The 12,719-nt window shown below is 36.4% G+C and overlaps 1 protein-coding gene across 3 annotated transcripts in view; it reads left to right on the top strand.

Moving 5' to 3' along the window:
• The window catches only part of rprd2a (regulation of nuclear pre-mRNA domain containing 2a), a 41,200-nt gene that overhangs the window by 10,888 nt on the left and 17,593 nt on the right, over positions 1–12,719 (top strand). For all 3 annotated transcript variants that reach the window (XR_007438449.1, XR_007438448.1, XM_022683011.2), the window contains exons 2-9: positions 6,036–6,165; positions 6,354–6,484; positions 7,445–7,506; positions 7,617–7,743; positions 7,889–8,064; positions 9,505–9,829; positions 9,966–10,280; positions 11,648–11,854. Coding sequence is in view for 1 of the 3 variants with exons in the window: in XM_022683011.2 (XP_022538732.2) it covers positions 6,036–6,165; positions 6,354–6,484; positions 7,445–7,506; positions 7,617–7,743; positions 7,889–8,064; positions 9,505–9,829; positions 9,966–10,280; positions 11,648–11,854 (1,473 nt within the window). In the remaining 2 variants the exon portion in view is untranslated. The remainder of the gene's footprint in view (positions 1–6,035; positions 6,166–6,353; positions 6,485–7,444; positions 7,507–7,616; positions 7,744–7,888; positions 8,065–9,504; positions 9,830–9,965; positions 10,281–11,647; positions 11,855–12,719) is intronic.

Genomic DNA, 12,719 nt, shown 5'->3' with positions numbered 1-12,719 from the left:
TCAAATGCTCCTCTAGCTCTGTCCTGCCTGGAGAGAACTCAGAAGAAGCTACTGCTTCTGTTTCTCACTGTATGAGTGATTTATCACAGTAAAAAAGAGCAGTAAATATAGACCTTTTAAATATGTTGTTCTGTTGCTTGAAGGATGATTTAAATGTATTTTTTGACTGGAGAAAAAAGGAAATTGTGGCTGATTTTAAATACTGTAATGCCTCTAATGACTTCAGGAATAACATAGTAAATGTATAATAAACTGGTCTTACTTGTGCAATAGAGCTTTTGAGAAATCTATTTAAATACTTACATATTTTATGTCCATTTATAGTGTTTATGGAACTATTAACAATATTTTTTATATTTTGTACAGGAAGTTGTGTTAAAGCTGTTGGCGTATCTCTTTTTAAGATCTATTTAAGGTTCTTCAGTTTTTTTTCCTGCTAATGAAGTCTGATTTCTTCATATATTGTGTAATTTTGTGAGACAAAGTAAACCCAATAGTAATAAAAGCCTTAATTTAAAGCCTTGGAGTTTTATGTACTCCTAACAGTACAGTAACTCACAAACCTATATTAAAGCCCAGTAATGCAAAAAATAATAATAAAAAATAATAAAAATGCCATGATATACCTTGAAACCGTCAGAATCTTAAAAATACCGTAATATGCATTTTTGGCTATACCGCCCAGCACTAATGCTTGGTAATGCCTTATTGTGCAGGGCACTGTGTCGTGTATTGTCTCCCAAAAGAAAGTGCCTTACTTTTTGAAATGACTAACATTTTAAAGCAGACCTGATCTTGAGCTAAAAGAGTCTTTGAATGTTTTTTTTTTTTTCTTGTTTAAATATAAAGTGTGGGAGCTTAGTGTCCTTAGCAGTGCTTGTTATCTCTGCTGATGTTCATTATACATGCTGAAAATTGTACATTAAGTATAATTAAATAGTCAATAGCTAAAAGTCACTGTATTTATTACAATTAATTGGTATTGTGTACACTATATCTAAAGATGCTTAAGAAAGAATAGTGAGTGCGCATACATTAATTTATTTATATGTATATAATAGCTTTAGCATAGTGGTCTCAAACCTGTCTTATCTGGGACCGCTGGAGGTAGAGTCTGGGTGAGGCTGGCCCCTGATTTAGCAGTTTCTCCACAAGAGGGTGGAAAGGGCTCTCAATTTTGGTGCATGCTTTTAGAAAATTAAAGTAACATACACCTGTAAACTCTGCCAAATGGGTGTGTTGATGTCTTGTTAAGCCGTTGCACTGATTTTATAAAAATAAATATTTTAATATTGTGTTTTAAAGTTTGCTCTAAAATCAGTTTTTTTGGGTAAAATTCCATTTCTCTTGAGATATTATATATCTATTGATTTTGTAGATACATTGTACTCTGAGACTGGAGCTGCTGTGGTAAACTGTGGAACTGGAATCTAGATAGGTGATGTCTTGTTTTCTTATGACTGGTTTGTTAACAAATTCTGGATTTCGGATAATTCACGATTTTCTATTTTTCATATTTCTCTTTAAGCATCAGTTTCTCCACCAATAGTGTCTTGTATCTGCAAATAAGATTTGCACAATGTTGTGCAGTTTTGAGCCATTATTCCTGCACATTTCAGTTTCTTATTTTTTTTTAGGTGTGTTGCCTGCACATTAAGGCTAGAGTGATTGGTGATCTAATTGACAACGTTAATGTGAAACGTTTGTTGAAAACATTTTTAAAAGTTGAAAAGTGTGTAGTGCCCAAGGGTTTTTGCACAACACCTTTTTTCACTATTCTTCAGAACAGAAAGTGTTTTTAGTGCCCATGAAAGTGCACATGAAGTTCAGTGTGTTTCTAAAAAGCTTGTCAGAGTTGTGCTGCCTGGTCCTTACCTGTAAATGCTAATATGAACAGGAGCTAGATAGAAGATTATTTTTTTTCCCTGTGTATCGAATGCACAATTCCGTTTGTCTATTTCTGAGGGAATTATTGCTGTTTGCTGCTGTTTTTCTGCTTTATGTCTATTTTAGGTCCATTTATAGTGTTTAACACGGCTTCCTTTACAAAACGTAATATTTTAAAGTTGTTGGCATATTTCTCTAAGGTCTATTGTTTACATTCTTTAGCTTTTTTACTGCTAATGAAGTCTGATTTGTTCATATATTGTGTAGCAAAAAAAAGTTAAACCCAATACTAATCAAAATCTTAGTTTAAAGCCTTAGTGTTTTAGATTATATGTACTCCTGACAGTACCGTAACTCTCACAGCTATATTTAGGCCCAGTTGTGCAAAAAAAAAAAAAAAAAAAAAAAATATATATATATATATATATATATATATATATATATATATATATATATATGAGAAGAGTTTGGTTCCAAAACGCTATAAATCCATTTTTATCAATTTGAGTAAAAAAGGGTTTTCTTTAGCGAGAAAGTGGTAGGCTGAAAACCACTGTTTTCTGTTTCAAACTATCAAATACCATACTAAGGTTAAAATAACACAAAAAAAATCAAATCAAGATTTTAATATTTAAAGATTTATTTTTAAAAATAATTTGTTTTTTCGCAAAACGCAATAAATCCATGCAAAGTTTTTTTTCAAAATGTCTTATATATCCTTTGGCATCAATAGAATTTTTTTTTTACTAATCATGTGCAAAATACAATAATAAATAAGTAAATTGTACATCTGAATATAATAGTTTAACCATTGGGCCTAAAAACACAAATTTCAAAACATTTTTTTTCGAAAAAGTGCAAAATTTCTTTAAAGAACACATGTAGTGTAGTGTAGTGTAGTATAGTGTGTATTGTGTGTGTGTGTGTGCGTGTGTGTGTGCGTGTGTGTGTGCGTGTGCGTGTGTGTGTGCGTGTGTGTGTGCGTGTGTGTGTGCGTGTGTGTGTGCGTGTGTGTGTGTGTGTGTGTGAACTGCAGATGACATCCGGCATTTCCCCCCTCCTGAATGCCTCATTTTCTTTACCTTTTCACGTACATGAGGCTTTTTTGATGGCTTTCTCGTTTTTTTCAATAACTGCTTCACGAACAGGCTCCTCTATACCATCAAAACCGCTCATTTTCGCGTACTTTGCGAGTGAAAAACGAAAGTGAAAGCGTTTTGATGAAAATTGAATATTGGCTTTTCAAGAGTGGTCTCATAGCATTCTGATTCTGGCTCTAACTCATTTTTTTTTTAATGGCGTTTATCGCGTTTTGCAATCAAACTCTTCATATATATATATATATATATATATATATATATATATATATATATATATATATATATATATATATATATATATATATTATACCATAATATACAGTGAAGCCATCGGAATCTTGTAAAATACCTTGATTTGCATTTTTGGTCATATCTCCCAGCACTACTCTGCAGATAGCACACAGCTGAGCTACTGTCACTCCCGTATGTTAGCTTGTTATGCTAACTGGCTAGCGTTAGCTAGCAAGCTGTATCTGCTTCTTTGACGGTGGTATTCTACACAGCACCCTGCAGTGCCTCTGGCAGTGTGGCGGTATGTGAAAAATGCCTACCGGTTTTAAATTTCCCCTCTGGTATACCGGATGAACCGATATACCACCCAGCACTAGCCTGTACACTCTCCAGTCTGACTCTACTGCTTTCTTACCACTTAATTACTCCGCATCTTGCTGCTAATTAGATTTATAGAGTAAACCTGTGGTGGTGAATATTGGTTGTAAAATTCTGTGAAAGACACTAATAATTTCATAATTCCTGGTGTTTGCTTATTCATGAGATGTCATCATCGTTATCATGGGAAACACATTGGGAAAATATTGTAAATTAAACATAAAAACTTGCATTTAATTGTTAATTAAATAATTTGTAGTGATTGTGAACCCCAGTCCTTCAACTCATCTTTATATCTTTATTTATTATTTATTTATATATCTTTATTCTCAGTTTACGCTGAAAGTGTATCAAGGACTAGGCTTTGTGTTTTCATTGACTTGACACTGTTACTGGGACCGTCCATGCTGTCTGTTGATGTAATTGTTATACAGGGTTCGTACGGTCATGAAAAACCTGGAAAAATCATGGAATTTGAAAATAGCAATTTCCAGGCCTGGATAAGTTTTGGAAACATTTCCTCTACAAATCTTTGTTTTTTCGTTTATTGATGGAGAAAATTTGATCTATTATTTTGAGATAATAGATACTTTAGCTCAGAGTTAATTTAGTAATTTAGCCCTACACAATGGTGATCTCAGGATCTGACACACATTTTATTATTAAAGATTGCATGTCAACTTTTTATCTGATTCATTTTAGACCTACTATAATCAATTTTATTTATAGTTTTTGTTGATGTTTGGTTTTATTGTCTATGTCTGCACTGATGTTTTAAAAATCGTATGGTCATGAAAATTTGGAATCGTGGAAAAGTCATGAAAAAAATCATGGAATTTTCTTGGTTAAAATGTGTATGAACCCTGGTTATAAGTGTTATAACTACCGATTTATAGAATCTGTTGTCTGCTGCCAGGTGAAAATTGGTGAATTCTTTTGTGAATGTTTTATTTTACTTTTGTCTGGTTTCTTTTTGTCACCTGACTTGTGGAAAATGGAAAATGTGAATCAAAATATCATTGAAAAGTTACTTTATTTCAGTAATTCAGTTCAAAATGTGAAACATATGTAGATGTATAACAGTATTTATAACAAATAAATATTTTATTGTTGATTTATTATGGCTTAAAGCCAATAAAAAAAACCACAGGCAGTGTCTCAGAAATTTTTAATATTATGTTAGACCAATTGATACTTTTGGCAGTGTGGCCAGGGTGCCAAGTCCTGCTGGAAAATGAAATCTGCATTTCCAAAATTTGTCACCAGAGGGAAGCATGAAGTGCTGTAAAATGTCCTAGTAGAAGCTGTGCTGACTTTGGACGGGAAATAACAGAGTGGATCAACACCAGCCGATGACATGGCTTTCCAAACCATCACTGACCATCAGTAAATTTTGAATTTCTTCTGGAAATTAAGGGATCAGAGTCTGGAGAAAGAGTGGAGAGGAATACAGGCATAAAGCTGCTTGAGGTCTAGTGTGAAGTTTAGACAATCCGTGTTAGTTTGGAGAGACATGTCATCTGCTGTTGTTGATCCACTGTGTTCTATCAAGTCCAGAGCAGTGTTTTCACAGAAAATCTTACAGCACTTCATGCTTCCCTCTGCTGACAACTGTTTTTTTTTTTTTTTTTTTTTTTTTGCAGAAATTGGCACATTGCCCACACTGCCAAATGTTTCAGTTGGTCTTATATGTATTATATATTTTCTGACATAGATACTGACTCTTGGGTATTTTTCGATGGCTTTAAAGGTCACCTTCCGCGAAAATCCGATTTTTCTTGTTTTTTGTGGAATACAGTAGGTCTCTCCGAGTTGAATGTGTACACCTGCACATTAAACTGTTTTGCAGCCCCCATTGTCTGCAGGAGCTAAGCAAAGAAATCCCCCCTCCCCCCCTCCGAAAAACGGGTGAATTTTGAATTATCTTTCTGCCTACGTAGGCAGAAACTCACAGACCAGCCCACCTTGGCTCGAGAAACTCCCAGAGGCGGAGCTGAAGCGATGCAACATCACCGCTCATCAGTTAGGAGGTGGGAGGCAGTGAGCGGCAGAGCGGTGGAGGGGCGTCGCAGTGCTCCTAGCCAATCAGAGGAGAGATATTTGCATGTTGTTTGCATGTTTGAATATTCATGAGCAAAGCTGGAATCCGGTCATTTTGGACACACCCCTAAAACAGTCCATTAATAAAGAGCTATACAGAGACACCTGAGCACTTTTTTTTTACAAAAACGGCTCACATGTCATTCATTCATACTAGAGACCACAACTAGACATTTTAAAATGAAAGAAAAAACGACGGAAGGTGACCTTTAAGCGGTAATCATTAACAATAAAATAAATTAAGCATCTTCATAATCATCTGTAATTTTTTAAATGTGTAACTAACCGTGAATTTAACTGAATAACCGTTTTTTTTTTCTTCTGAATTTTCTCTCTCAGCGGATTCATCTCACAGGCTCAATCTCTTCTACCTGGCTAATGATGTCATTCAAAATTGCAAGAGGAAAAATGCCATTGTCTACCGCACCACCTTCACTGATGTTCTTCCAGAGGCTGTTAAGCTTATCAAGTGAGACCTATTCTGCTATACATTTTATGTTCCTGCATTCTAAATGCATCTAAACTAACTTCTCTATTGTAATGACCTTTCTCTGAACAATTTATCTGTGTATCTCTCTCTCGCTCTCTCTCAAAAGTATTAGTAGACTTTATTTAAACATTATTATGAATGACCTTTTCCTTTCATTTATTCTGCAGTTCTTCGAAAGACTCACAGGTGTGCAAGTCTGTGGACAGGATCCTGTCTATCTGGGAGGAGAGGAATGTTTACTCAGAGGAGCTCATTAGTCAGCTCCGGGGCAGTCTGATCCAGAAAGAAGAACCACCAGGTAAGACTCGGTCCACTGTGTCTATAGTGTCTTCTTAGCTGTAGTTAGTAACTGAAATGAATATTTTCTAGCCACATTCAGTTCTAGATGAAGTATTAATTCCAACACCTGTATAAGCTGTGATGTGTTATTTCGTGAATGATGTTAAAGGCTGACCAGTGTGCAAAACACAAGGTGATGTAAATAACATAATTATGTTGTCATGCGATATTGAGTGCTGTTCAGATGGGATATCCCATTCCTGCAATTGTGTGGAAAGTTTACATTCCTGAATCCACAGTATTACGTGGGTAAAGGGAATAACGTTTACAGTCATATGAAAAAGTTTGGGCACCCCTATTAATCTTAATAATTTTTAGTTCTAAATATTTGGGTGTTTGCAACATCCATTTCAGTTTGATATATCTAATAACTGATGGACACAGTAATATTTCAGGATTTAAATTAGTTTTATTGTACTAACAGAAAATGTGCAATATGCATTAAACCAAAATTTGACCGCTGCAAAAGTATGGGAACCCTTATCATTTTATTGATTTGAATACTCCTAACTACTTTTTACTGACTTACTGAAGCACAAAATTGGTTTGTTAACCTCACTGAGCTTTGAACTTCATAGCCAGGTGTATCCAATCATGAGAAAAGGTATTTAAGGTGGCCAATTGCAAGTTGTTCTCCTATTTGAATCTCCTCTGAAGAGTGGCATTATGGGCTCATCAAAACAACTCTCAAATGATCTAAAAACAAAGATTGTTCAGGGGAAGGATACAAAAAGTTGTCTCAGAGATTTAACCTGTCAGTTTCCACTGTGAGGAACATAGTAAGGAAATGTAGCTATTTCACACACACATATTTTTACTGATTGGTTCCTTTTAAAGTAAACATAATTTATTTGTTAGCTTGCTGAAGGTCATGGAATAAAACTCAAGCATATTTAATGTCTTGGTACTTTAATTTCAGCTCCTGTTCAAACTGTCAACCCAAAGGCAGCACTAAGATCCAAGATAGTTGCAGAGTTTGTGGTACGTAAAACAAGCAAACGGCTCTAACCTTAATACCAGAGTATAACACACTTATATCTTAGGTACTTACTGTGAATGTTCTCTAAATCTTTTTTTTTTTTTTTTTAAAGCCCTCAGCATTCATTGAGCAACTGACTAAGTACAGGAAGTCAATAGATGAGACGGAGCTAAAAGAGAAACAGCTTGCTGCTATGAGAGTGGATGTGTGCAGCACCACAGCTTTAAAGAAACTCAAAGGTAACTACAGTACAGACACACTATACTTTTCTATTCATTTATTAACACTTTACTCATTACACAGTTTTTTTTTTTAATAGATATTTAATGTTCTTGTTAGTAAAATATATGTTTGTATTCTTTGTTTCTGCTTCCCTTTTGTTAGATAAAGCAGGTGGCAAGCGTTTTTCCAAGGATTTTGAGGACGGTAGTAAAAAGCTTCAGGACTTTGTAGCCTATCTCGATGGAGAAGTCAAAAAGGGACCGCCCCTGATGGAGGCTCTGGAGAATGCAGACATCTTCTATGAAATGCAGTATAAAGAGGTTAAAATTATAACCAAAGTAAGTAATAGTTAGTAGTGTTTGTTGGTTTCTCGTCTTGATTGTAATGAATAAATCTTTGCATTTATGACTCTGCTGTAGAAAACCCAGAATATGAAGGAAGTAGTTGCATTGTACCATCTTTAAGAACTTTATTTAGGAAGAACTAATTACTGAGTTTGGCCTGCTTTTGCTCTGGGTGGATAGATGGTGCTCTCTCCCCACATTACTCCTAAAGGTGATGTCAGTCAGCACAAGGTGTCTGTGAGCTGATGTATTGGATCTGGGTTACTGCGCTTTCCTTCAAGCACACTGGCTACTCGGTAATAATGCAGCATCAGCTTCAGTACTAAAAGAGGCTGTGTCTGCCTTCATATGTGGCGAAGGCGGCATGTGCTGGTCTTCACCCTTTTAGTGTTGGTAGCATTGCTTGTGATTGGGGGGAGTTTAGCAGAGTGGGTGGGGTAATCTGCCTAACAGATTATGGAGAAAATTGTAAAAAAAAGCCCCTTAAATAATATCACAATATTCCAGAGTATTTTTGCGATTTTTGCCCACATCACTCTTAGGGTGATGTCTGCAGCACAGGGCTGCAGCTGATGTAACGGAGCCGAGCCGCTGCGCTTTCCTCCGAGCGGTTTGGGTAATTGGGAAGAAAATGGGGGAAAAAGTAAGAAATAAAATTATAAAAAAAAAAAAAAAAAAATGCAGCTTATTTATTGCATATGTGTAACTGCAAACAACTAAATGGAAATCCAGTAAATAGAAAAACAAACACAAAATGAGCTTCTTTTAAGAATATCACTATCATGTTATGGAGTTTTTAATATATATTTTTGCGTAAAATTAGAGATGGAACACCCCCAGATAGAACATTGGATTATTGATGACAGGTTTGAAACTTGGGTTCATCAGACTCAGACTGTTGAGCTATTAAACAAGGTCCCTAACCCCCTTTGCTCCCTGAGTGCTGCAGCAGAGGCAGCCCACTGCTTCAGGCAAGTGTTCTTGCTTAATGTTTGCCTTTTATCCACACACTGAAAAGTGTTTTCTGTGCTTGAAAGTGGCACTTGAAAGTGGCACTGACTATGTTAATTCAAGAAGCTTGTCCAACATCTCCTAACTCTCTCTAGGCAACTACATGGACAAAAAGCTTTTTTTCTGTAATTTCCAAATTGGCATATTGCTCCACAGGAACCCGTGTGTAATTTGACATTAACAATACTACATACACTGATCAGCAGTTGTTTTTTTTTTATTCTGATGGTTTATGTGAACATTATCTAAAGCTGATGACCTGTATTTGTTTGATGATATACATTACACTGCTAACATGTTCGGCAGATTATATTATTCCATGCATAATTAAATATGTAAACAAAAAAAATAAGTCTTCCTAATAAAGAGCTTGGTGAGTGTGTTATATTACATAGAAACTAAAAACTAATGTCTGTTCCTCAGGCCTATCAAACTTTTGCCAACCGAGTGTTGCATCTCAAGCGTAAACTGGATGCACTCAAATCCGCTGTACCTGACCCCAATGAATCACCCGTTCCATCACCCTTGGAAGATGCCCCCTCACCCACAGGGTCAGAGTCACCATTCCATGACCTTCCACAAATTGGTACCCCAGACCCGGAGCTGGATGGCCAAGCTATGGAGGAGGACCTGATTGCTTTGGGTGATGCTCCTAGTCCGCTGTCCTCCATTGGAGAGAAAGATAACCGTGACGTTGAGGATATGGAGCTGTCCGATATGGAGGAAACCGAAGGGCCAGCCATCATAGGTAAGAGAGAAGCTCTCCTTGACTTGGAGGTTTCTGTTCGTTTGAATGCATTGTGTTAAATTAAATATTCCTTTTTTCTTTTTTTCCCCACGCATTTCTTATTTCTTTCTTTGCCTATTTCATACTTATCCCACAGTGGAAGAGAAAGTGGAGCAGCCCAGTCCTGTCAGTATTCTAAGTGAAACCCCTGCGGTTGCAGTCACTGTACCCTCTCAGCCCAGTCAAGCTGCACCAGTGAAGCAGGTCACAGCTCCAGCTCCAGCTCCAGTTCAAGCTGCAGTTCCAGCTCCAGCTCCAGTTCAAGCTGCAGTTCCAGCTCCAGTTCAAGCTGCAACTCCAACTGCAACAGTGACCCCAACAACTCCGTCACTTCCCATTAATCTCGCTGGAGTTGATCTAAGCAAAATCAGCTCCATCCTTAGCACACTTACAAATGTGATGAAGAACTCTGGTAAGATCATATGGATGTTTCTCAGCACAAGTAAAAAAAATACTATGTTAATTTGTAAGCTTTTAAACACTAATTCAGGTGGACTGTATGGCAACATTTTTAGAAGATATCTTCAGGATTTAGCTTCATTTTATTAGTAAGAAAGCAAGCATAGTTTACTTGCATTAAGTGCTGCACAATATTTGTAGCTGTATGTGTTTATATCGCTAAATAAAACTGCTAATACATCATCAGACTGTAGTCAAAACATGGTTAAGTATGTATTTGTGTTTAAAGAGTTAACACCTTGAAGGGTACAGTTTGTGTTACAGCCAGTGGTGTCAAGTAACTAAGTTCAAATAATGCGTTACGTTAAAGCTCCTCTAGGTAGGATTGAGATTTTGTGCTCGTGGGCTCCCCCTACAGTTGCAGAGTGTAATACATGTTTCAGGCGAATTAGTTTCTCTTTCTCAATTTCTGGCTTTCACAGACATATTCGGTCTCTTTCCAGCTTCTGCCAGAGAGTCTGTATGTTAGTTTGTAAGGTCGCAGTTCTCGCGAGCGTTGGCTGCGGTCGCCTCGGAAAACTTAGAGTCTGGTTTGAGCTCAGGGGCCCGGCACAGAGACCTATTACTCCTATTACACCTCAGTTTCAAGCTGTAATTTTACTTCTTTAAAAAGATCAAAAATCAAGGAAATCCTACCTAGTGAGGCTTTAAATATACATTTTGGTTTTCTGTACTTTACTGGAGTAATTATTTTTCAGATGACTTTGTACTTTTACTCCTACTCCTTATATTTTCACAAAAAATCTCTTCATCTGGATAGAGTGAATCTGATTGTGGTTGAATGAGAAGTGTAATCATATACCATTCTGACACCCTATTGGTTTATACATGATCATCACACCTGCACGTCCAAGTCACACTCCAGCAAGAACAAGATCGAATGTAGTCTAGTATGAGGATAATCTGCAACAGAGACTCAGGGGGACAAAATGCCTTAATATATTTGCAATGTACAAAAAAAAATCAAAGAATATATATTTGACTGAAAGAACGAGCATAGTGCATCCCAATTTCTTCAACATTACATTTTGTAATATAACATTTAAAATCATTATGGGCTATAGGAAAATGTTTGGGTTGATACTTCTGCTGAAGTGTTTTTAAACCCCAGTAATTTTTACCTAAATAATGAATGTGAATGCTTTTGACACCTTTTGGTTATAACACTAATTGTTAACCATCAAAGCTATTGTTTAAACTTTTTTTTTCTTTCTTTTCTTTAATATCTACATTGCATTTGTTTTAAGGGATATCTTCAGCAGTATTGTAAGCATTGTTTTTTCTCCCCTATCTTTTTCTCTTTCCCTCTCCCATTTGTAGGGGTGAGCCCAGCATCCCGTTCATCCACCACTACTTTAAACACCCCTTCCACAGCAAGCTCAGCTCCAAAAACCCCCACCACACCCGCCCCAGCAGCAGCTCCTGCAGCCAGCCCCCTGGCTAGCATCCTCTCCAGGGTGGACTTCAACCCAAGTACACTGCTCAGCGCCTTGTCCAAAACCCAAGCACAAGGAATTGGCCTTCAGGGTGAGAAGGAAGAGCTTCAGAGTGTTTTTTTCTTTCATTGTTTTTAAAAAGGGTGTTAAAAATTTAGAAGCCAGCTTTTCATTAGACCTTCATCATTAGATTTATATTACCATGTAATAAGAGTTCAAGATGCCGGAAAGATTTCAGTCTTAAAATTGAATAACTTTTAATTGTAAAAAATGTAAAAAAAAAAAAAAAAAAAAAAATAGAGTAAAAAAGGGAAACACATGGTATTCATCTTATTTTGATGGTGCCACACCACAATATTCAGTCTCCTAGGGGAAACATTTATTGTGCAAAAGATTCTTGTTCAGTCTAAAATTTAGTTCTTGTATTTCTATCACCCTTTGGATGCTCAAGATATTATTTATCCCACCTAAGCTCTTATTGTTTATAGCAGCAGTTATGATATCTAACCTTACGTGGATCGTAGTGAGATTGGGTAATATCCAATTAATTCGTATCTTTAAATCCTCTCCTGATATTACAGTGATATGTGGGCCTACTGGAGGCAGGTTGTAGCTATTTGTGGATTGGTCCTATGTTTACTTTATTTTAGTCCCATCTTGTCCTACATTGTTTCAAAAACCAAAAAAGACAAAAAGCTGGTATTTAATATGCAGTCTATTTGTGAAGCCAACCTTAGCGTAGCTTGTCCAGCTACAGATTAGTTTCTTTAGTGTTCCTTCTAACTATGGGTCAAATTGCACACAGACAATAAACTGACATGTGGGAGCCTAAGGTCAAGGTAATGGTCCTATGATAAATTTAAACTTAAGCCTAGGCTTTTTTGTTATAATACTGAATATAGAGCTAAGAAAAGCAGTATTGTTCTCTGAACAGAGAAATTTGAGAATTAATCAAC

The sequence above is a fragment of the Astyanax mexicanus genome, chromosome 3 (assembly GCF_023375975.1).
Source record: "Astyanax mexicanus isolate ESR-SI-001 chromosome 3, AstMex3_surface, whole genome shotgun sequence".
Classification (NCBI taxonomy): Eukaryota; Metazoa; Chordata; class Actinopteri; order Characiformes; family Acestrorhamphidae; genus Astyanax; species Astyanax mexicanus.
The sequence above is the reverse complement of the archived record's forward strand: the minus strand, read 5'-3'. Positions and strand labels throughout refer to the sequence as shown.